This window comes from Anomaloglossus baeobatrachus, chromosome 1 (genome assembly GCF_048569485.1).
Source record: "Anomaloglossus baeobatrachus isolate aAnoBae1 chromosome 1, aAnoBae1.hap1, whole genome shotgun sequence".
NCBI lineage: Eukaryota > Metazoa > Chordata > Amphibia > Anura > Aromobatidae > Anomaloglossus > Anomaloglossus baeobatrachus.
The window spans coordinates 448537376-448562051 of NC_134353.1; the positions used below are offsets into that span (position 1 = coordinate 448537376).

General features: G+C 45.4%; 1 protein-coding gene across 1 annotated transcript in view; it reads right to left on the reverse strand.

Moving 5' to 3' along the window:
- LOC142317024 (hippocampus abundant transcript 1 protein-like) overlaps positions 1-24676 on the reverse strand; it is a 118314-nt gene that overhangs the window by 59405 nt on the left and 34233 nt on the right. The window contains exon 5 of the mRNA XM_075352912.1: positions 21609-21723. Within this exon, the coding sequence (XP_075209027.1) occupies positions 21609-21723 (115 nt within the window). The remainder of the gene's footprint in view (positions 1-21608; positions 21724-24676) is intronic.

Below are 24676 nucleotides of genomic sequence, written 5' to 3' on the forward strand. Positions count from 1 at the left end.
GTTTACACTATGTGATCCCTTACAAGCTGATTGTCCACAGAAATTTGTTTGAGGCTAATTAAACGTGTTAAAGGCTGTGTGTATTTTTATTGTAAATAAACATAAATGTGTGTGTGTGTGTGTGTGTGTGTGTGTGTGTGTGTGTGTGTGTGTGTGTGTGTGTGTGTGTGTGATTAATATATATTTATTTATTTCTCTTTCTCTAACACACACAGCTCTGCTATACACAGCTCTAATACACATGCGCGCAGTCAGGCGGGCACAGCTCTGCTATACACTCAACACACACACAAACACACACACTGAACTGTCTAGAATGGAGGCTGTAGGGAGATCCTCAAAAATCCAATCTACATGCAACAATGTGCTTACAGGACCTGTGTGAGGTCACGGTCATGTGATTAGTCACATGATCAGGGGCTGCTGCTCCAGGGGACTCTGCTCTGTGTCTGCAGGGGGCTGCTGTGCGGGAGTATGATGTGGAGCCGCGGGTGTACTGTAATGTGTGGGAGTATGAAGTAGAGCCGCGGGTGTAATGTAACGTGCGGGGGTGGCGGAGCCGTGTGTGGAGCTGCGGGTGATGTTTATGTCAGTTGCACAGGGGCAGTTCGAACTGAGCAACAAGACAAGTAAATTGGAGTCTCTAGTTTGAGAAATCGACGCCTCACAGGTCCTCAACTGGCAGCTTCATTAAATAGTACCCACAAAACGCCAGTGTCAACGTCTACAGTGAAGAGGCAGCTGCGGGATGCTGGCCTTCAGGGCAGATTGGCAAAGAAAAAGCCATATCTGATAATAAAAGGAAAATATTAATATGAGCAAAAGAACACAGACATTGGAGAGATGGAGATTGGAAAAAAGTGTTATGGACAGACGAATCAAAGTTTGAGGTGATTGGATCACACAGAAGAACATTTGTGAGATGCAGAACAACTGAAAAGATGCTGAAAGAGTGCCTGACACCATCTGTCAAGCATGGTGGAGGTAATGTGATGGTCTGGGGTTATTTTGATGCTGGAAAAGTGGGAGATTTGTACAAGGTAAGGGATTTTGAATAAGGAAGGCTATCACTCCTTTTTTGCAATGCCATGCCATACCCTACCCTGTGGACAGCGATAGATTGGAGCCAATTTCATCCTACAACAGGACAATGACCCAAAGCACACCTCCAAATTATGCATGAACTATTTAGGGAAGAAGCAGGCAGCTGGTATTCTATCTGTAATGGAGTGGCCAGCCCAGTCACCAGATCTCAACCCTATTAGCAAAAAGTGCCCATCAAGCCAATCCAACTTGTGGGAGGGGCTTCTGGAAGCATGGAGTGAAATGTCTCCAGATTACCTCAGCAAATTAACAGCTAGAATGCCAAAGGTCTGCAAAGCTGGAATTGCTGCAAAGGAGCGTTCTGTGACAAAAACAAAGTTTGAAGGAGAAAATTATTATTTCAAGTAAAAATCATTATTTCTAACCTCGTCAATGTCTGGACTATATTTTCTATTCATTATGCAACTCACTTGATTAATAAAAGCATGATTTCTCATGGAAAAGACAAAATTGTCTGGGTGACCCCAAACATTTGAACTGTAGAGTGTGTATGTATGTATGCATGCATGTACATACACACACATATACATACATACATATATATACACACATTATATATATATGATCTATCTATCTATCTATATATATATATATATATATATAAAGCTGAGTGGAGGATACCGGGCACCACCGATCCCTGTATGGCTGACAAAGCTGTGCTTTCAGGCAGGTGGAGACCTGGGTGCGTGTCCCAAAGCAAAGGCGATACAAGATCCACAATGAAGAGATGAAAGGTCGCACTCCAAAGGTCGAATAAAATATTTTTCTTTTTATTCCACGATCACATCAGGGGTACAGGTAGTGAGGGAGGATGAGGGTGTGCCACGTCGGACGACGGCAGCCGTTTCGCAAGTGAACTTGCTTCTACGGGTCCAGTGCACTGGACCCGTAGAAGCAAGTTCACTTGCGAAACGGCTGCCGTCGTCCGACGTGGCACACCCTCATCCTCCCTCACTACCTGTACCCCTGATGTGATCGTGGAATAAAAAGAAAAATATTTTATTCGACCTTTGGAGTGCGACCTTTCATCTCTTCATTGTGGATATATATATATATTATATATATATATATATATATATATATATATATATATATATATATATATATATATATATATATATATATATATATATATATATTATATATATATATATATTATATATACATATATACCCCACACACACACATACACAGTGCCTACAAGTAGTATTCAACCCCATGCAGATTTAGCAGGTTTGATAAGATGCAAATAAGTTAGAGCCTGCAAACTTCAAACAAGAGCAGGATTTATTAACAGACGCATAAATCTTACAAACCAACAAGTTATGTTGCTCAGTTAAATTTTCAACATAAAAGTGTGGGTCAATTATTATTCAACCCCTAGGTTTAATATTTTGTGGAATAACCCTTGTTTGCAATTACAGCTAATAATCGTCTTTTATAAGACCTGATCAGGCCGGCACAGGTCTCTGGAGTTATCTTGGCCCACTCCTCCATGCAGATCTTCTCCAAGTTATCTAGGTTCTTTGGGTGTCTCATGTGGACTTTAATCTTGAGCTCCTTCCACAAGTTTTCAATTGGGTTAAGGTCAGGAGACTGACTAGGCCACTGCAACACCTTGATTTTTTCCCTCTTGAACCAGGCCTTGGTTTTCTTGGCTGTGTGCTTTGGGTCGTTGTCTTGTTGGAAGATGAAATGACGACCCATCTTAAGATCCTTGATGGAGGAGCGGAGGTTCTTGGCCAAAATCTCCAGGTAGGCCGTGCTATCCATCTTCCCATGGATGCGGACCAGATGGCCAGGCCCCTTGGCTGAGAAACAGCCCCACAGCATGATGCTGCCACCACCATGCTTGACTGTAGGGATGGTATTCTTGGGGTCGTATGCAGTGCCATCCAGTCTCCAAACGTCACGTGTGTGGTTGGCACCAAAGATCTCGATCTTGGTCTCATCAGACCAGAGAACCTTGAACCAGTCTGTCTCAGAGTCCTCCAAGTGATCATGAGCAAACTGTAGACGAGCCTTGACATGACGCTTTGAAAGTAAAAGGTACCTTACGGGCTCGTCTGGAACGGAGACCATTGCGGTGGAGTACGTTACTTATGGTATTGACTGAAACCAATGTCCCCACTGCCATGAGATCTTCCCGGAGCTCCTTCCTTGTTGTCCTTGGGTTAGCCTTGACTCTTCGGACAAGCCTGGCCTCGGCACGGGTGGAAACTTTCAAAGGCTGTCCAGGCCGTGGAAGGCTAACAGTAGTTCCATAAGCCTTCCACTTCCGGATGATGCTCCCAACAGTGGAGACAGGTAGGCCCAACTCCTTGGAAAGGGTTTTGTACCCCTTGCCAGCCTTGTGACCCTCCACGATCTTGTCTCTGATGGCCTTGGAATGCTCCTTTGTCTTTCCCATGTTGACCAAGAATGAGTGCTGTTCACAAGTTTGGGGAGGGTCTTAATTAGTCAGAAAAGGCTGGAAAAAGAGATAATTAATCCAAAACATATGAAGCTCATTGTTCTTTGTGCCTGAAATACTTCTTAACACTTTAGGGGAACCAAACAGAATTCTGGTGGTTTGAGGGGTTGAATAATAAATGACCCTCTGAATTAACTTTTCACAATTTAAGAAAAAATAAAAAAAGAAATAACATTCTTTTTTGCTGCAGTGCATTTCACACTTCCAGGCTGATCTACAGTCCAAATGTCATATATAATATATATTATATATATATATGACATTATATATATATATATATATATATATACACACACACACACACACTGTAGTGCCCGGACGTTGCCAGGGATAGTGACTGTCTCACAGTCTGTCTCTTTCCCTGTCTGTCTCTATCAGTCTCTCTGTCTCTCTCTATCTTTATGTCTCTGTGTCTGTATCTCTCTCTCCATCTGTGTCTGTCTGTCTCTTTCCACGTGTGTCTTTATGTCTGTCTCTTCCTGTCAGTCGGTCTGGCTTTTTTTCCTATCAGTCTCTCTTTGTCTCTCCACCGACATCATATTGTCTCACACATAAGCTTCTTATACTATGAATGTCCTTTGTTCCTATAGCAACCAATCATAGCTCCAATTAATAGCCTGTAGCTCGCAGCTCCATTCACTTTAATGGAGGCATGTTTTTTGAAGTGTAACTGTAAAGCGCGGGGTTAAATTTTCTTGTCAAAACAGTCTATGACGTTCCCTGAGTCACATGGGGTGTCTGTGCAAAATGTAGTGATTGTAAATGCGACGGTGCGGATTCCTTTAGCGGTCATACACACATACATACATACATACATACATAAATGCATACTGATTTTTCTTTTGGATGTAATTCCCCTTCTTACCATTAGATGGTGGTGGCACTTTGTCTGTGAATATGCTTCTATCCTTCTGACTATTGTAGGTACGCATGCGTGTTTCTGGTGCACGTCCCGCCCATCGGTGCGCTGAATCTCTATGTGCCGTGTCACCCGGGGTCATGTGCATATCACATGATCGGTACCCGGATGTGACGTGCTGCATGACGCAGCGGCCGATGGGCAGGTCTGTTGCCACGGACGCTCATGCGTCATTCATTGCAATCTGTCTGCTGGTTCGCCCCTGGACCTTTTTAACCCCCCCCAGACCTTTTTAAACCCCCCCCCCCCATACATGACGTCACGCCTGCCGAAACAAAAGTCCGTCGGGTGGGCGCCATTCCCCAGTTAAGTGCTGTGCAGAACGTGCACTTGCACCTGGGTCAGTTTATTACTTACATTAATATCTATATCTTTGCCACTTGCACGGCACCAGGTGGTGTACATGATAATTATGGAGGGTGCAAGATAGGTTAGGATTAGTGTTGAGCAGAAAATCCGCACGGTTCGAGGTCCCGATCCGACCAGTACCCGGGAGAGATAGATATATAAAATATATATATCTATCTCTCTCTCTATCTCTCTCTCGTCCCGGATCCGACTCCCCATTGATTTACATAGCCTCGGATCCGGACTTCGGGGGCAACCCGATCCGGATCCGTCGGACCCGGATTATAGCCGATCCGCTCAACTCTAGTTAGGATTTTCTTCCATTTACCAGTATTTTTCATTACTTCTTTCAAATGGACAAGGATTAAGCAATAAATTAATCTTTGGAAGCTATAGTTGATACTATAACTGCTGACACCCTATATCAAATTATATTGTCGTTTGTAAGTGTTGTGAGCACAGTCTGTGATCAATATTGTATAAAATTGGATATCTTCTTAATTACCCTTCTTTTTTGATCTTATCTGGGATCTGTGCACCCATTTTTTTTTTATGTGCTTTTATTCCCACTTTCACACCCTTTTATACCCATAATGAATCACTTTTGCATTAGGATGTCTGATCGCTTCCTTTTCTTTTGGGTTCATCAGGTAAACCATTTGATATTACTAATACAGTTCAGCTGATGTCATGACTGTATGGCTTCTTGCTCCTCTCCACGTGTTCAATACTTTTTCCCTGCGTCATTTCTAATTATTACACATAACTTTTTTTTATGGAATCTATGGTTTGATTTCCTTCCTGTGTGGATTGGATGGCTTGTTATTCATAGAGAAATTTATGTCAATAGCACCTTTAGAATTATATTTACTTATAGGGCAGCACGGTGGCTCAGTGGTTAGCACTACAGTCTTGCAGCGCTGGGATCTTCAGTTCAAAGCTCACCAAGGACAATATCTCCAAGGAGTTTGCTCCAGGTTCTCCGGTTTTCTCCCCCACACTACAAAGACATACTGATAGGGACCTCAGATTGTGAGCCCCAATGGGGACAGTGTTACTGATGTATGTAAAGCGCCATGGAAGAGAGCTATAAAAATAATTATTATACATAAGATTATTTTATTATACATAAAAAAAATAAGTTTTTAAAAATATGAAGAAAAAAAAACACAAAAAACTTAAGTTCAAATCACCCCCCTTTCACCCCACTGAAAATAAAATCGTTATTTTTTTTTTAAAAAGTATACATATATTTGGTATCACCGCGTTCAGAAATGCCCAATCAATCAAAATATAAAATCAATTAACTGATCGGTAGACGACGTGGAGAGAAAAAAATTCCAAAACGCCAAAATTACGTTATTTTGGTTGAAGCCAATTTTATTTTTTTTTAAATGCAATAACAGGCGATAAAAACATAGCATCTGCACAAATATGGAACCATTAAAAATGTCAGCTCAAGGTGCAAAAAATAAGCCATCACTGAGCCCCAGATCCCAAAAACTGAGAACGCTAGGTCTCAGAAAAAAGCCCCTAGAGCGCTAATTTTTTTTTTTTTTTTTTTTTACAAACTTCTGAATTTTTTTTTTGACCCCTTAGATAAAAGTAAAAGTATACATGTTTTGTATTTATGAACTCATACCGACCCGAGGCATCACACTGACATCAGTTTTACCATACAGAGAACACTGTAAATAAAAGACCCCCAAAACAATCATGCAATAGCAATGTTTTTTGCAATATTTCCGCACTTGGAATCGTTTTCCTATTTTCCAGTACACTACATCGTAAAATTAATGGTTTCAATCAAAAGTACAACTCGTCCTGCAAAAAAAGAAGCCCTCATATGGCAAGATTGATGGAAAAATAAAAAAATTTAAAAAAAAAAAAAAAGTTACGGCTCTCTGAAGAAGGGGAGGAAAAACGAAAATGAAAAACAAAAAAAAATTGCCTAAGAATAAAAGGGTTAAAAAATATAAATAAAATAAAAAAAAAATGGTACGAATAAAAACACCAAATTGTCCTGCAAAAACAAGCCTTAACCTCTGCATCCCTGGGCAATTTTCCATTTTCATTTTTCCTCTCCTTCTTCCAGGGGTCATAACTTTTTTATTTTTCCGTCAATATAGCAGTATGATGGCTTATTTTCTGTGTGAAGAACACCATACATTCTACAACATATTGCATTGGAAATTAAACAATTGTTTTGGGTTTTTTTTATTTACCATTGTTCACTATTTGGTAAAGCTGACCTGGCAATATGATTCCCCATGTCAGTATGGGTTCATAGATCCCAAACATGTATAGTTTTATTTTTAGCTAAGGGGTGAAAAAAAGTTTTGAAGTTTGTAGGAAAAAAAGCAATCAATCAATCAATAAAAAAATAAAATGAACTGCGCTTTTGTGGCCATTTTCTTAGACCTGTAGGGTTCTCATTGTTTGGGATCTGAGGCTCAGTGAGGATTACGTTTTACATCTTGAGCTGGCGTTTTAATTGTACCATTTTTTGATAAATGCAAGGTTTTGATTTTTCTTCTCACTACGCCCTTTACCGATCAGATTATTTGATTTTATATTATGATAGCTCGGGTATTTTTGAACTCAGCGATACCAAATATGTATATATTTTTTTTATTTTCAATAGTGCAAATAGGGGGCGATTTGAACTTTGTTTCTTTTTCCAATTTTTAAAACCATATTGATATTGATTCTACTAGTCCCCTTAGGGGACTTTATGCCTGCACCGTCTGATCACTTCAGCTGATCTGAGTGATGCTTTAGTGCCGCTCTGATCAGTAGAAATGCTTATCTCCTGTGAATGTTGGCGCTCTGCCAGCATTCACAGGAAAGGAGTTATTACAACAACAGAGGTCATCATCTGACCCCATGCTGTCACGGAAACCCACTGGCACCCCATTATCGCAATACGAGGACAGCACAATCTAAGGGGTTAACAGGCGCTCAGAGATCCACCCGAACCTGTTACCTGCACATGTCTGCTGATTAGACCAGCAGACATGTGCGAGGAATAATGCGCGCCTGCCGCAAGAGCTCGCATTAAAAAGCACAGACACCTGTGTGTGAATCACCTGTAGTTTAAATATACTCAGTAATACACTACATAAAATTATTGAGGGCTCTAGTTTACAAAATGTTGTCATGTATGGGAGGAGGGGTCTTGCTTTTTTTTTGGCATGATGGGTTCTCTCCAAACGTGACATGGCATCTACAATCTATTCCAGAAAAATTTACACTGCAAAACTCAAATGGCAGTGCTTGGAAAGAGAGCTATGTGCCCAAACCACAGTTTTTGACCACATATGGGCTATAATCGCATTCGGGGAAAATTATAGAACAAATTAATGGGTAACTTTTTGCCTATTATGCCTTGTGAAAATTACAATTTTAGTGCTAAAACAACATTATAGCAGACAAAAAAAACCCACAATTTTCAATTCCACATCCACGTTTTAAGATTGAGGAGTTAAGTTGAATTAGACCTAAATCTAAGCACAAACCTCCCTATATATTTAGATACATAAGGAGAGCGGCACTGGTGAAGATTTTATCCAAGTGCCAGATTTTTACATGTATCCAGCAGTTACACATGGCAGTTGGACAGGGCAGGAGAGACAGGCAAGTTATAGGAGACAAACAAACTTGCTCTTAGACCAGTTCTGCTGCTAAATGTATTGACCCTATGTATTTATATTATTTATGTTCTAGCTGCATCACTCATCTCTACCACACACACACACACAATCTATATCAGCCCCTCTCTACTCCACTCTCGTGTACAGCCCTCATGCTCTTTTTACATTCTTATACCACAAAAGATAGATTCATTTCCACCATACAATACAAGAGACGCTCTCACAAACCACTTAAAGGGACTGTCACCAGATTTTTGCTACCTCATCTGAGAGCAGCATAATGTAGACAGAGACCCCGATTCCAGCAATGTGTCACTTACTGAGCTGTTTGCTGTCTTTTTAATAAAATCAATATTTTCTCTGCTGCAGATCTAACATTATTTGAATGTAGAGAAGGGTTATAACGAGCTCATGCAGCAGGCCAAGTTGTCCTCTAATGGTAATATCCTGATAATTAAACAGTGATTTATAAAAGCTACACTAAGGCCTTGTGCGCACTAGGCGTTTTTGCTGCGATTTTAGCGGCGTTTTTTACCGCGTTTTTGTGCTGAAAACGCAGTGACATTGCTTCCCCAGCAATGTCTATGGGTTTTCAGAAGTGCTGTCCTCACACAGCGTTTTTTTGTAGCTGCGTTTTTGAGGTGACCACAAAAATGCAGCATGTCAATTATTTCTGCGTTTTTCACTGCGTTTTTCACCCATTGAGTTTAATGAGATGTTCAACAACGCAATGAAAAACGCATATAGCTGCGTTTCTATGACTAAAAACGCAGCTATAAACGCAAGGGGTGGGCAGTAAAGTGACGTGTACAGGAAGAGGATTCCTTCTGTTGGTAAACACAGAAGCATGAATCCTCCCGGTACTGTCACCGCTGCGTCCACCTCCCGTCCTGTGCATGTCAGCTCCGTGCGGCGCCATGTCCGGGCGGGAGGTGGAGGCAGCGGCGAAAACAAAAGTGAACAGTAGAAAAAAAAAAATGTCATATATACTCACCTGTCTGCAGGGTCCCGATGCCATGCCCGCTCCTGTCCCGGTCCCACCGCTCTGGCTGTGTGCAGTCTCCCCGGGGCACGTACGAAGCTTGCAGGACCTGGCGGTGGATCACCTGATGCTGTCACCTGACGCATCAGCTGATCGTAATTCTCGCGGTGTCGCCCGGCCGGCTATCAGCTGATCCTGCCGTCAGGAGACTTCATCAGCTGATTACCGGCAGCTCCTGCAGCGATGGGACAGGATCAGACTCTCATCCGATCGCTGCAGGAGCTGCCGGTAATCAGCACAGACGTGAGTATTTTTTTTTTTTTTTTTTTTGCAGTGATGCATCAGCTGATTGTATAATCGGCTTTTATACAATCAGCTGAAGTGTGATGTGCTTCATCCCCTAGAACCTGACACATCATCTGATCGCTTTGCCTTCCAGCAAACCGATCAGATGATATTGGATCCGGATTGGACGGCGCGGGACCCTTGACCCAGGATTACTGCGGAGGGGGTTCTATATTTTAATAAAGATGGAGTCACTAATTGTGTTGTGTTTTATTTATAATAAAAATATTTTTCTGTGTGTTGTGGTTTTTTTATCTTTACTAGAAATTCATGGTGGCCATGTCTAATATTGGCGTGACACCATGAATTTCGGGCTTAGGGCCAGCTGATAATATACAGCTAGCCCTAACTCCATTATTACCCAGCTAGCCACCCGGCATCAGGGCAGCTGGAAGAGTTGGATACAGCACCAGAAGATGGCGCTTCTATGAAAGCGCCATTTTCTGGGGTGGCTGCGGACTGCAATTCGCAGTGGGGGTGCCCAGAAAGCATGGGCACTCTGCACTGCGGATTCCAATCCTCAGCTGCCTAGTTGTACCTGGCTGGACTCAAAAATTGGGCGAAGCCTATGTCATTTTTTTTTTTTTATTTCTTGAAATTCATGAAATATAAAAAAAAAAAAAAAAAAAAAAAAAGGGCTTCCCTATATTTTTGATTCCCAGCCGGGTACAAATAGGCAGCTGGGGGTTGGGGGCAGCCAATAGCTGCCTGCTGTACCTGGCTAGCATACAAAAATATAGCGAAGCCCATGTCATTTTTTTTTTCTGTTTGGGCAAAAAACTCCTGCATACAGTCCTGGATGGAGGATGCTGAGCCTTGTAGTTCTGCAGCTGCTGTCTGCTCTCCTGCATACACTAGTTCTGCAGCTGTCTGCTCTCCTGCATACAATGAACATTTTGAAGAAGGAAATGACATCAGAGCTTTTTTTTTTTCATCAACAATCTTTAATGGCATTGTGCACTGATTAAAAACGCAGTGAGCAAAAACGCAGCAAAAAATGCACCAAATCGCGGTAAAAACGCATGCGTTTTTTTAGCCGCGGGTGCGTTTTTTTAAGCCGCGGGTGCGTTTTTTGAGACAAAAACGCAGCGTGAAAAAACGCCTAGTGCGCACATACCCTATAACAGCTCAGCAAGTGACACACCACTTGAATCTGGGTCTCTTTTCCTTCATCATGCTGCAAAAACCTGATGACAGTGTCCCTTTAACCATCTGCTCACTCTCTCTATTCTCCTTCTCTTAGTCGCAGGTGAGGTCTCCCCTAACCTAGGCCCATCGTGTAATAATACATTTAACTCCTTCCCTGCTACTTCCAGAAACCCATCAATTCTCATTAAAGCGCACCAATCGCTAGGATTTTCCTACACAAATTAAAGCCAGTGAAATACAAGCAAGTAAAGTTTGTGAAATGAGCAGCTTTTTGATTGGAAGCAGCTACCAAATGTTCTATTTATGGAGGAGAGACATGACAGGGAGAGGGGGACATTACTACAAGATGGGGACAAGGATGGGCACATTACTACAGGATGGGACAATGCTGGGGACATTATTGTCGGATGGGGACAAGGATGGGCATATTACTACAGGATGGGGACAAGGATGGGCATATTACTATAGAATGGGGCAAGGATGGGCATATTACTATAGGATGGTGACAAGGATGGGCACATTCCTACAGGATGGGACAATGCTGGGGACATTACTATAGGATGGGGACAAGGAAGGGCATATTACTATAGGATGGGGACAAGGAAGGGCATATTACTATAGGATGGGGACAAGGATGGGCACATTACTATAGGATGGGAACATTATTAAAAAATGTTGGCCAAAATTACTATATGGTGCTGAATGTAACATTATTAGTTACAAGAAAGGGATAAAATGGGTTAAAAAAAAAAAAATGAATAAAATAAGGCATGACTTTTTTTTCTGTCAAAAATGTATTACATATATAAATATTTTTTTTAAAAACAAAAAACGTGCACGTTTGTTATAATAAGCAAGTGAAACAGGTTCAAAAACAGTGATCCACAGGCGTGTGTAAAAAAAAAAAAAAAAAAGAAAAGAAAAATGGTACCAATAAAAATGTCAGTTTGTCATGAAAGAAGGGAATTTTGTTTACTTACCGTAAATTCCTTTTCCTCTAGCTCCAATTGGGAGACCCAGACAATTGGGTGTATAGCTATGCCTCCGGAGGCCGCACAAAGTATTACACTTAAAAGTGTTAAGCCCCTCCCCTTCTGCCTATACACCCCCCGTGCTCCCACGGGCTCCTCAGTTTTGGTGCAAAAGCAAGAAGGAGGAAAAATAATTATAAACTGGTTTAAAGTAACTTCAATCCGAAGGAATATCGGAGAACTGAAACCATTCAACATGAACAACATGTGTACACAAAAAAACAGGGGCGGGCGCTGGGTCTCCCAATTGGAGCTAGAAGAAAAGGAATTTACGGTAAGTAAACAAAATTCCCTTCTTCTTTGTCGCTCCATTGGGAGACCCAGACAATTGGGACGTCCAAAAGCAGTCCCTGGGTGAGTAAAATAATACCTCGTAAGAGCCGTAAAACGGCCTCTTCCTACAGGTGGGCAACCGCCGCCTGAAGGACTCGTCTACCTAGGCTGGCATCCGCCGAAGCATAGGTATGCACCTGATAGTGTTTCGTGAAAGTGTGCAGGCTCGACCAGGTAGCCGCCTGACACACCTGCTGAGCCGTAGCCTTGTGCCTCAAAGCCCAGGACACGCCCACGGCTCTGGTAGAATGGGCCTTCAGCCCTGAGGGAACCGGAAGCCCAGCCGAACGGTAGGCTTCGAGAATTGGCTCCTTGATCCACCGAGCCAAGGTTGATTTGGAAGCCTGTGACCCTTTACGCTGGCCAGCGACAAGGACAAAAAGAGTGCATCCGAGCGGCGCAGGGGCGCCGTACGAGAAATGTAGAGTCTGAGTGCTCTCACCAGATCTAACAAGTGCAAATCCTTTTCACATTGGTGAACTGGATGAGGACAAAAAGAAGGTAAGGAGATATCCTGATTGAGATGAAAGGGGGATACCACCTTAGGGAGAAATTCCGGAACCGGACGCAGAACCACCTTGTCCTGGTGAAAAACCAGGAAAGGGGCTTTGCATGACAGCGCTGCTAGCTCAGACACTCTCCGAAGTGAAGTGACTGCTACTAGAAAAACCACTTTCTGCGAAAGGCGTGAGAGAGAAATATCTCTCATTGGCTCGAATGGTGGTTTCTGAAGAACTATCAGCACCCTGTTCAGATCCCAGGGTTCTAACGGCCGCTTGTAAGGAGGAACGATGTGACAAACCCCCTGCAGGAACGTGCGTACCTGTGGAAGTCTGGCTAGGCGCTTCTGGAAAAACACAGAGAGCGCTGAGACTTGTCCCTTAAGGGAGCCGAGCGACAAACCCTTTTCCAGTCCAGATTGAAGGAAGGACAGAAAAGTGGGCAAGGCAAAAGGCCAGGGAGGAAAACCCTGAGCAGAGCACCACGACAGGAAAATTTTCCACGTCCTGTGGTAGATCTTGGCGGACGTTGGTTTCCTAGCCTGTCTCATAGTGGCAATGACGTCTTGAGATAACCCTGAAGACGCTAGGATCCAGGACTCAATGGCCACACAGTCAGGTTGAGGGCCGCAGAATTCAGATGGAAAAACGGCCCTTGAGATAGCAAGTCTGGTCGGTCTGGTAGTGCCCACGGTTGGCCGACCGTGAGATGCCACAGATCCGGGTACCACGACCGCCTCGGCCAGTCTGGAGCGACGAGGATGACGCGGCGGCAGTCGGCCCTGATCTTGCGTAACACTCTGGGCAACAGTGCCAGCGGAGGAAACACATAAGGGAGCTGAAACTGCGACCAATCCTGAACTAAGGCGTCTGCCGCCAGAGCTCTGGGATCTTGAGACCGTGCCATGAACGTCGGTACCTTGTTGTTGTGCCGGGACGCCATGAGGTCGACGTCCGGCACCCCCCAGCGGCAACAGATCTCCTGAAACACGTCCGGGTGAAGGGACCATTCCCCTGCGTCCATGCCCTGGCGACTGAGATAATCTGCTTCCCAGTTTTCCACGCCTGGAATGTGAACTGCAGAGATGGTGGAGGCCGTGGCTTCCACCCACATCAAAATCCGCCGGACTTCCTGGAAGGCTTGCCGACTGCGTGTGCCGCCTTGGTGGTTGATGTATGCCACCGCTGTGGAATTGTCCGACTGAATTCTGATCTGCTTGCCTTCCAGCCACTGCTGGAACGCTTTCAGGGCAAGATACACTGCCCGTATTTCCAGAACATTGATCTGAAGCGAGGACTCTTGCTGGGTCCACGTACCCTGAGCCCTGTGGTGGAGAAAAACCGCTCCCCACCCTGACAGACTCGCGTCCGTCGTGACCACCTCCCAGGATGGGGGTAGGAAGGATTTCCCCTTCGATAATGAAGTGGGAAGAAGCCACCACCGAAGGGAAGCTTTGGTCGCCTGAGAGAGGGAGACGTTCCTGTCGAGGGACGTCGGCTTCCTGTCCCATTTGCGTAGGATGTCCCATTGAAGAGGACGCAGGTGAAACTGCGCGAAAGGAACTGCCTCCATTGCTGCCACCATCTTCCCCAGGAAGTGCATGAGGCGCCTCAAGGGGTGTGACTGGCCTTGAAGGAGAGATTGTACCCCTGTCTGTAGTGACCGCTGCTTGATCAGCGGAAGCTTCACTATCGCTGAGAGGGTATGAAACTCCATGCCAAGGTATGTGAGCGATTGGGCCGGTGTCAGATTTGACTTTGGAAAATTGATGATCCACCCGAAACTCTGGAGAGTCTCCAGGGTAGCGTCGAGGCTGTGTTGGCATGCCTCTTGAGAGGGTGCCTTGATCAGGAGATCGTCCAAGTAAGGGATCACCGAGTGACCCTGAGAGTGGAGGACCGCTACTACAGTAGCCATAACCTTGGTGAAAAACCGTGGGGCTGTTGCCAGGCCGAACGGCAGTGCCACGAACTGCAGGTGTTCGTTTTCTATGGCGAAGCGCAAGAAGCGCTGGTGCTCTGGAGCAATCGGTACGTGGAGATAAGCATCTTTGATATCGATCGATGCAAGGAAATCTCCTTGGGACATTGAGGCGATGACGGAGCGGAGGGATTCCATCCGGAACCGCCTGGTCTTTACGTGTTTGTTGAGAAGTTTCAGGTCCAGGACAGGACGGAAAGACCCGTCCTTCTTTGGGACCACAAACAAGTTGGAGTAAAAACCGTGGCCCTGTTGCTGAAGAAGAACAGGGACCACCACTCCTTCTGCCTTCAGAGTGCCCAGCGCCTGCAGAAGAGCCTCGGCTCGCTCGGGAGGCGGGGATGACCTGAAGAATCGAGTCGGGGGACGAGAGGTGAACTCTATCTTGTAACCGTGAGACAGAATGTCTCTCACCCAACGGTCTTTTACCCGTGGCAGCCAGGCGTCGCAAAAGCGGGAGAGCCTGCCACCGACCGAAGATGCGGAGTGAGGAGGCCGAAAGTCATGAGGAAGCCGCTTTGGTAGCGGCACCTCCGGTGGCCTTTTTAGGACGTGACTTAGACCGCCATGCGTCAGAGTTCCTTTGATCTTTCTGAGGCCTTTTGGACGAGGAGAATTGGGACCTGCCCGCGCCCCGAAAGGACCGAAACCTCGACTGCCCCTTCCTCTGTTGGGGTATGTTCGGTTTGGGCTGGGGTAAGGATGTATCCTTTCCCTTGGATTGTTTGATGATTTCATCCAAACGCTCGCCAAACAATCGGTCGCCAGAAATTGGCAAACTGGTTAAGCGCTTTTTGGAAACAGAATCTGCCTTCCATTCCCGTAGCCACAAGGCCCTGCGGAGTACCACCGAATTGGCGGCTGCAACCGCCGTACGGCTCGCAGAGTCCAGGACAGCATTAATAGCGTAAGACGCAAATGCCGACGTCTGAGTGGTTATGGACGCCACCTGTGGCGCGGACGTGCGTGTGGCTGCGTCAATTTGCGCTTGACCTGCTGAGATAGCTTGTAGCGCCCATACGGCTGCGAACGCTGGGGCAAAAGAAGCGCCGATAGCTTCATAGATGGATTTCAACCAGAGCTCCATCTGCCTGTCAGTGGCATCTTTGAGTGAAGCCCCATCTTCCACTGCAAGTATGGATCTAGCTGCCAGTCTGGAGATTGGAGGATCCACTTTGGGACACTGAGCCCAACTTTTGACCACGTCAGGGGGAAAAGGATAACGTGTATCCTTAAGGCGCTTAGAAAAACGCTTATCTGGACAAGCATGGTGATTCTGGACTGCCTCTCTGAAATCAGAGTGGTCCAGAAACATACTCGGTGTACGCTTGGGAAACCTGAAACGGAATTTCTCCTGCTGAGAAGCTGACTCCTCCACCGGAGGAGCTGAGGGAGAAATATCCAACATACGATTGATGGACGCAATAAGGTCGTTCACTATGGCGTCCCCGTCCGGAGTATCAAGATTGAGAGCGGCCTCAGGATCAGAATCCTGATCAGCTGTCTCCGCATCATCAACCAGAGATTCCCCCCTCTGAGACCCTGCACAATATGATGATGTCGAGGGAAAATCTAAGCGAGCTCGCTTAGTCGGTCTGGGGCTGGGGTCTGTGTCAGAACCCTCAGCCTGGGATCCATGAGATACCCCGGGAGGACATTGTTGGTCCAGCTGAGGTGGGCCAGGGAACAAAGATTCAACAGAGTCCCTGTGCTGAGATATCGGCCTGGACTGCAAGGCTTCTAGTATCTTAGCCATAGTCTCAGAGAGTTTTGCAAACTCCGTCCCCGTCACCTGAACAGTGTTAGCAGGTGGCTCCCCATGGGCCCCTCTTAGCAGAGGCTCCGGCTGAGTAAGTGCCACAGGGGCCGAACAGTGCACACAATGAGGGTCAGTGGAACCTGCCGGTAGCGGGGTCGTACATGCGGCGCAGGCAACATAATAAGCCTGTGTTTTGGCACCCCTGCCTTTCGTGGGCGCCATGCTATTATCTTCCCTGAGTAACACAATAGGGTATATAGCCAGAAATCAACTGTGCACCATACAGTGTAAAACATATATATCATAAACATATAATGTTACACTACTGCACAATGGGGCTAGCACCACAGGTGCTGCTTACCACCCGCCTAAAGCGGTTGTGAGGCCACCAGAGTCCCTGCCTGGGTCTCCCAGACTTTGTCCCCCTCTGCTGCGTCCGAGGAGCTGACAGGAATGGCTGCCGGCGTCCTGAGGAGAGGAGGGAGCCGTGGGCGTGACCCAGAAAGTGCGGGAACTGGTGCCCGCACTGTGCACAGTGAGGGAGGTGGAGTATGCAAAGCATGCTCCAGCCCTCAGTGCTGCTCGTTCTGTGCAGCGTCCCGCCCTTCCCCTGCCTGTCAGGGCTGTGGGCGGGAGGAAAGGAAACTAGGCCGCAAAAAGCCGGGGACTCTAGTAATAAACGCGGCCGCCGTAAAAGCGCGGCCGGCGTGAAAGTCCCCGGCGCACTAAAGTCCCAGCCGCGCCGCAGTGTTTCCATGGCCGCGGCGGTCAGTGCGGCAGTCCCTATACATAAACACACTCAGCAACGCTGAGTGTGTAATGGCACATATTAACCCGGTCAGCGCCGTGGTCCCCGGTGCACTAGCACACCCAGCAAAGCTGGAGTGTTGCTGTGCGCGGTCCCCACCGGGATACAGAGTACCTCCAAGTAGCAGGGCCATGTCCCTGAACGATACCCGGCTCCTATCCAGCAGGCTCCACAGGAGTTGTGGATGAAGCGCGGTCTCAGTGCCTGGAGACCGATAGGATCCCACTTCCACCAGAGCCCTAAGGGGGATGGGGAAGGAAAAACAGCATGTGGGCTCCAGCCTCCGTACCCGCAATGGATACCTCAACCTTACAACACCACCGACAAGAGTGGGGTGAGAAGGGAGCATGCTGGGGGCTCTATATGGGCCCACTTTTCTTCCATCCGACATGGTCAGCAGCTGCTGCTGACCAATCTGTGGAGCTGTGTGTGCGTGTCTGACCTCCTTCGCACAAAGCAAAAAACTGAGGAGCCCGTGGGAGCACGGGGGGTGTATAGGCAGAAGGGGAGGGGCTTAACACTTTTAAGTGTAATACTTTGTGCGGCCTCCGGAGGCATAGCTATACACCCAATTGTCTGGGTCTCCCAATGGAGCGACAAAGAAAGAAAGCATCCCTGCAAATTATTTTTTTTCTCTGTGCGGCCCATACACCCAGCAGAGTTTGAGACCCCTGCTCTATAAACTGTACCTCCCACTCCCGTCTCCAAGACTTCTCACGACCTGCGCCAATTCTCTGGAACTCACTATCCAGAATAATTAGCTTAATTCAAAATACCCTCAACTTTAAGCGTGCCCTAGAAACACATTTAAGGCTAGCCTATCACCTCACTTACCCAACTATTCCGGTTTTGCCCTTGCAATATTTTCTTTATAATCTGGTACTTTTTATCATGCTCAATACACCCGTAGATGCAAAATATCGCCATTAACACTGGCGAGTCAGCCCCATTGTTGGGAATTTGTTTCGTGTTTTGCTCTGTTATGATTTGTGGTCCTCATCGGTGAAATGATCAGGCTGGAGGGATGCGGACAGGGGTACACAGGGGTTGTGTTATTCTGTGCATTCAAAGTCTTGATAGTTCAGACAGGTGATACAGTATTGCAACATGGGCTATTTATGCGACAAAATCTAAAAACACAGAAAAACCAATCTTTGGTTTGATTTAGTCATGTGTTAACATTTTTCCTGATTCCGTTGTACGCTCTCTACAACGCGCACGGAGGACGATGAGGTAGAGAGTTGAATGGCATTGTTCAAATACAATCAACATTCAGGTTGATCTTAGAAATCCGTCTGGTCGGGAAAAAAAAGGCATTCCGGCGAAAAGGATCTTTTCTAAGCAGCGCAGAAAGGACGGAGGAATAGACACTGAGTGAGATGGCCACCGAACAAGAGCTTTTCCACATTAAAGCATCTGTCTAAAAATAGCACATTCAACCCTATACTTCCCACAACATACACGTCTGCAGAGACACTCTGGTCCTCTTTGCTGGACCAAGCATACATACATGACAAGTTACGTATAAGTAAAAGCATTTTCCACAAAACAAACAATCACCCTCCAAATGCTGGCCAAACTAGTGCATACCTTGTAGGACACCATTTGGAAGCCAGAATACGTGGAAACACTTGCTAGAACAAGAATGGCAGAGTACGTTTCCACACTGGATAGCTTACACTGCCATTGTTGTGTGGAGAACATTAAAGGGATCCTGTTACCATATATACAGCATTGTAACATATATAAGCATTGTAACTGTATATAAGAGCCCAGGCCGCTGTGTAGAATATAAAAAAAAACACCTTTATAATACTTACCTAATGGTCGCGCTGTGGTGGAGATGGGCCATATGGGCGTCTCCGGTGCCTCCTCTTTCGGCCATATTCATCCTCCTCCTGAAGCCTGTGTGAATGACACATCCTAAGTCATACACACTCGCCGCTCCCGCGCATGCGCACTACAATACATTGGTCTGCCCTGCTAAGGGCAGATGAAAGTGCGCCTGCGCAGGACCTCAACGCCGGCGAGTGTGAATGAGAGACGCGTCATGCACCCTGGCTACAGAAGAAGGAAGACAAAGATGGCCGAAAGAGGTGGCACCGGACAATGGAGACGCCCATCTGACCCAACTCCACCGCAGCACGACTATTAGGTGAGTATTATAAAGTGTTTTTTATGTTCTACACAGCGGCCTGGGCTCTTATATACAGCATGTTAGAATGCTGTATATAAGAGCCCAGTGGTGGTGGCCGCAGCTTACAGGCCGAAAAAATGGTGACAAGTTCCTGTTAAACAAGTACACACACTAGAAACACAACTGTAAGAAAGGGCCCAGGTACAGACAAGAGGGGTAGGGAAATCTGTGTGTTGGAATTTAGATCCTTGGAAAAAGAAACTTATTATTCGGACACAGACAGAGAGCTCCTCTGACTGTACACGGAGATCAAATCAATTCAAGAACAGAGCTGCATCAACTCATGACTGGTTAACACACTTACAGAGGATCTAGCTGCAACAGACGCAAATCGTTGCAGATTTGCAAAAAGTCAATTGTAATCTGTCTCGGTCTGGCACGAATAGCAAGTTAACCTTGCCCCCGAAACAGATTTGTATTTTGGGAATGGCATAGGAGACAGTGGCAACAGTGTCCATGTCTCCAGACAGCACGGGAGAGTTGGAACGTTCACTAAAATTCACTCAAAACACTAAGGCTATGTGCGCACGTTGCGTACATACATGCAGTTACGCTGCGCTTTGTAGCGCAGCGTAACTGCATGCGTCCTGCGTCCCCTGCACAGTCTATGGAGATTGTGCAGGGGCCATGCGCACGTGGCGTCTTGGAGCGCAGCGCTTCGGCTGCTGCCCGAAGCGCTGCGTTCTAAGAAGTGACATGTCACTAATGGAGTACTGAGGTAGCAGACTCTTCCAGGGTCAGAATGACAATTGGGGATATGAAGATAGGCGGGAAAGGGATCACACCACTTTGAATCTGCCAAATTGTCCGGAGATGCTAGAGGAATTTTATCCTAACCATAACAGCATTCATTTCGTGTTCTGAATCTGCTAGGAGATCCCAAAGCCATTCCAGAATCTGACTATTTAAACTTGGAAAAAGACGACTTTTGTATATGTGGATAAATTAAGATAGTCAATGACACGACAGTAGAGAAAAGACAACAAACAGCTTCATTCCTGAACCAACACAAGATTAAAGATGTGTAGGAGGCAGATTGTGCCCCTGCTGAAAGGATGCCATTCCACGATTGATTGTACCCCAAAAATGAGGCGCTATGTGGGTCTATGAACTGAGAGTGAAGTCAATCCAGAGTCTGATCAGTCAAACTGGAAAAAACAAAACAACTTTGGGATAGGCGGATACTTAAAGCTTGGCAACGACAAGAGAGCAAAATAGAGACAACAAAGAGCTTCAACCAAGAAAAACAATGACAGTGTATTCTGTGCAGGAGACGTTGGGCTACGGGGATGGGCAGGGAAAAAGTGATGGCCATGAGGGGTGATGTCCAAGTAGCTAAGTGCAGAATTATCCTTCATTCCATCCTGAACTGTTACCAGTTCAAAATAGGGTTGTATGGGCAAATAGATCTCAGCCCATCACTTCCCTCAAATTTAATTGATGTGCTCTTGATAACGGGGGATTGTAAAGGGGAATTGTTGAATATGCACGTGTGTGTGTGTGTGTGTGTAAGAAGTTACACAAAACAATTCCCCATTGTCCTAATGTTTCTGGTAATTTACAGAAAATAATTTCCCATTGTTCAGGATAGTTCCCCCAAATGCGATTCAGGGCAGATCAAAGTGCGCCTGCACAGGACCTAACTGTTGGCTAGTGTAGATGACGTAGAACGAGTCATCCACGCTAGCTACCGAAAGAGGACAAAGATAGCCGAAAGAGGAGGCACAGGACCCGGAGAACGGAGAAGCCCATCTGACCAGTCTGCTCTGCACCGATTGTTAGGCGAGTATTATGAACATCCAGTGACAGGTTCTCTTTAAGCTGAGCTCCCGATGTCGATGGTGCACGCACCACTCTTGGGACTACATAAATCGACAGGATGTACTGGTACAGTACATTCATTTGCAGAAATACCCTGGAAAATAGAATGTACCAGTACATCCAATGTTGGGTAATTGTTAATGTCATACAAAAAGGAAAAAAAATAAATTGTGGAAGTGAAAAATGCAGGACATAAGGTACTCACCAATCCGTAAGCTGTGCTTCGTTCATGCTCTTGGGTAATATCTGCCACATAAGCGAAAATCACAGAAAAAGTAACAGCAAAGACGCCTGACATAGAAATCACTGCAAAATACCACCTGTGGGAAAACATAGAAAACAAAATCAGGTTTGCCTCTCCACAGTAGGAAGAGATTCATTTTTGTTATTATAAACATATAAATGTCCACACATCACAAGCAGAAGTCATAATATATATATTATATATAAAAAAAAAAACCACACAAACCCCCACCTTCCTTTCAATAACAGCATACATACAGAAATACTCAACAGAAATGGCATTAGATCTTATGGACCAAAACTATAACCCCAATACAAATCAGTGACTGTGAAGCAGCAGCACCGCCGTGTGATGACACTGGCTCTCTGAAGTGTCAGAAAGCCTGGAGAAGACTGCAGATGTAAAAACTAGAATGGATTTATGAAGGGAGATGGCTGGACGGGGCTTCCACCTCTGGCCAACAGAGAAATAACACTCGACATCTGTCTGGCCCATTAAACCCCATAGATAGGTCAAATACACATGCAACATGGTGTGAATATGTAGAGTACATCTTCTATCCTGAAATATAACTCAACATACAGCTTTATTGCATATAGTGGCTGTGATCTAACATGGACCCAGTACAAACTCCACAATAAATATGCCGGGCAGATAGATACGGTCTCCGCATGGCATCTCATAGCATTTAAAAGGGAATCTGTCAGCAGAATGTCAGCTTCAAAACTAGATGCACATGTAGCTCTTTCAAAGTTACATGGCCAGGCCATTCTCGACAAGTCAGTTTCAATTGATTTGCAAATGAGGCTGTAGTTCTGAAGCCTCTGTCACTTCACCTCTATTCCCTACCGCCTCATGTGTAAATGACAGCCATCATGCTGCGTGACTTGAGCTAAAGGAGCCATCAGTCAAGCAGAAGGAGGTGGTTCTGGGTGAGGAATAGAGCTGGAGTGACAGAGCGTTCAAAACTAAAGCCTTATTTGCATATCAATTAAAAATCTGATTTCTCAGTAATGGAAAGCTATTCCTGGTCTTGTCTTTGAAATAGGTACATGCACATTGTTTAGGGTGTGAAATCCTGCTGACAGATTCCCTTTAATAATATTTAGTGTTCATTGCTATAGGGGGTTGTCTGATATTATTGCTTCAATAATGCATTGCTCCGGTTTCCTGGTTGCCAGTGTGCTCTGAGCGTTGACAGGTCAGACCAGCTACATGGTGCAAAGCTGGTCTGAATTGAATGCATATCCAGGCAGATAACAGAGACAGCTTTGTCTCTGCAGCATGGGAGAAGCAAAGGCAGACCGTAGCTGGTCGGATTCTGACAGGAGACAGCACGAGCAGGCTCGAAAGCAGTGGTCCCCAACCTTTACTACCTTGAGAACCACACTGAGCTCAAAGATTGTCGCAAGCACCATCAAGCACTGCAATCCCACACAATGGTAGAACTAAGTACCTCATTACCAAAGACATGACAACTAAATCATTCCAATACAAAACCAACTGAGAACATGTGTCCCCTTATCCTTCTAGGCAGTATACTTACATCCAGGAGCTCCCACCATTTGGTATTCTTGTGTCAGGCACTCCCATCACACTAATGCGCCCAGCTTCAAGCCCCTCTCTGTCAGCTTACCATATTATTGCCCCTTCCTGCTTCTCCAGTATATTTGATTATAGATCTGCTCTTCTGTGTGTGGATGCTCAAAAAAGTCACCATCTGGACACCTACATATCTTTTTGTTATACAATACAGACCAAGAGTTTGGACACACCTTCTCATTCAAAGAGTTTTCTTTATTTTCAGGACTCTGAAAATTGTAGATTCACATTGAAGGCATCAAAACTATGAATTAACACATGTGGAATGAAATACTGAACCAAAAAGTGTTTAACAACTGAAAATATGTCTTGTATTCTAGGTTCTTCAAAGTAGTCACCTTTTGCTTTGATTACTGCTTTGCACACTCTTGGCATTCTCTTGATGAGCTTCAAGAGGTAGTCACCGGAAATGGTTTTCACTTCACAGGTGTCCCAGTCAGGTTTAATACGTGGGATTTCTTGCCTTATAAATGGGGTTGGGACCATCAGTTGTGTTGTGCAGAAGTCTGGTGGATACACAGCTGATAGTCCTACTGAATAGACTGTTAGAATTTGTATTATGGCAAGAAAAAAAAAGCAGCTAAGTAAAGAAAAACGAGTGGCCATCATTACTTTAAGAAATGAATGTCAGTCAGTCCGAAAAATTGGGAAAACTTTGAAAGTGTCCCCAAGTGCAGTGGCAAAAACTATCAAACGCTACAAAGAAACTGGCTCACATGCGGACCGCCCCAGGAAAGGAAGACCAAGAGTCACCTCTGCTGCGGAGGATAAGTTTATACGAGTCACCAGCCTCAGAAATCGCAGGTTAACAGTAGCTCAGATAAGAGACCAGGTCAATGCCACACAGAGTTCTAGCAGCAGACACATCTCTAGAACAACTGTTAAGAGGAGACTTTGTGAAGCAGGCCTTCATGGTAAAATAGCTGCTAAAAAACCACTGACTGCTAAAGGACAGGCAAAAACCAGAAGAGACTTGTTTGGGCTAAAGAACACAAGGAATGGACATTAGACCAGTGGAATTCTGTACTTTGGTCTGATGAGTCTAAATTTGAGATCTTTGGATCCAACTACTGTGTCTTTGTGCGACACAGAAAAGGTGAACGGATGGACTCTTCATGCCTGGTTCCCACCGTGAAGCATGGAGAAGGAGGTGTGATGGTGTGGGGGTGCTTTGCTGGTGACACTGTTGGGGATTTATTCAAAATTGAAGGCATACTGAACCAGCATAGCTACCGTAGCATCTTGCAGCGGCATGCTACTCCATCCGGTTTGCGTTTAGTTGGACCATCATTTATTTTTTTAACAGGACAATAACCCCAAACATACCTCCAGGCTGTGTAAGGGCTATTTGATTAAAAAGGAGAGTAATGGGGTGCTATGCCAGATGACCTGGCCTCCATAGTCACCAGACCTGAACCCAAACGAGA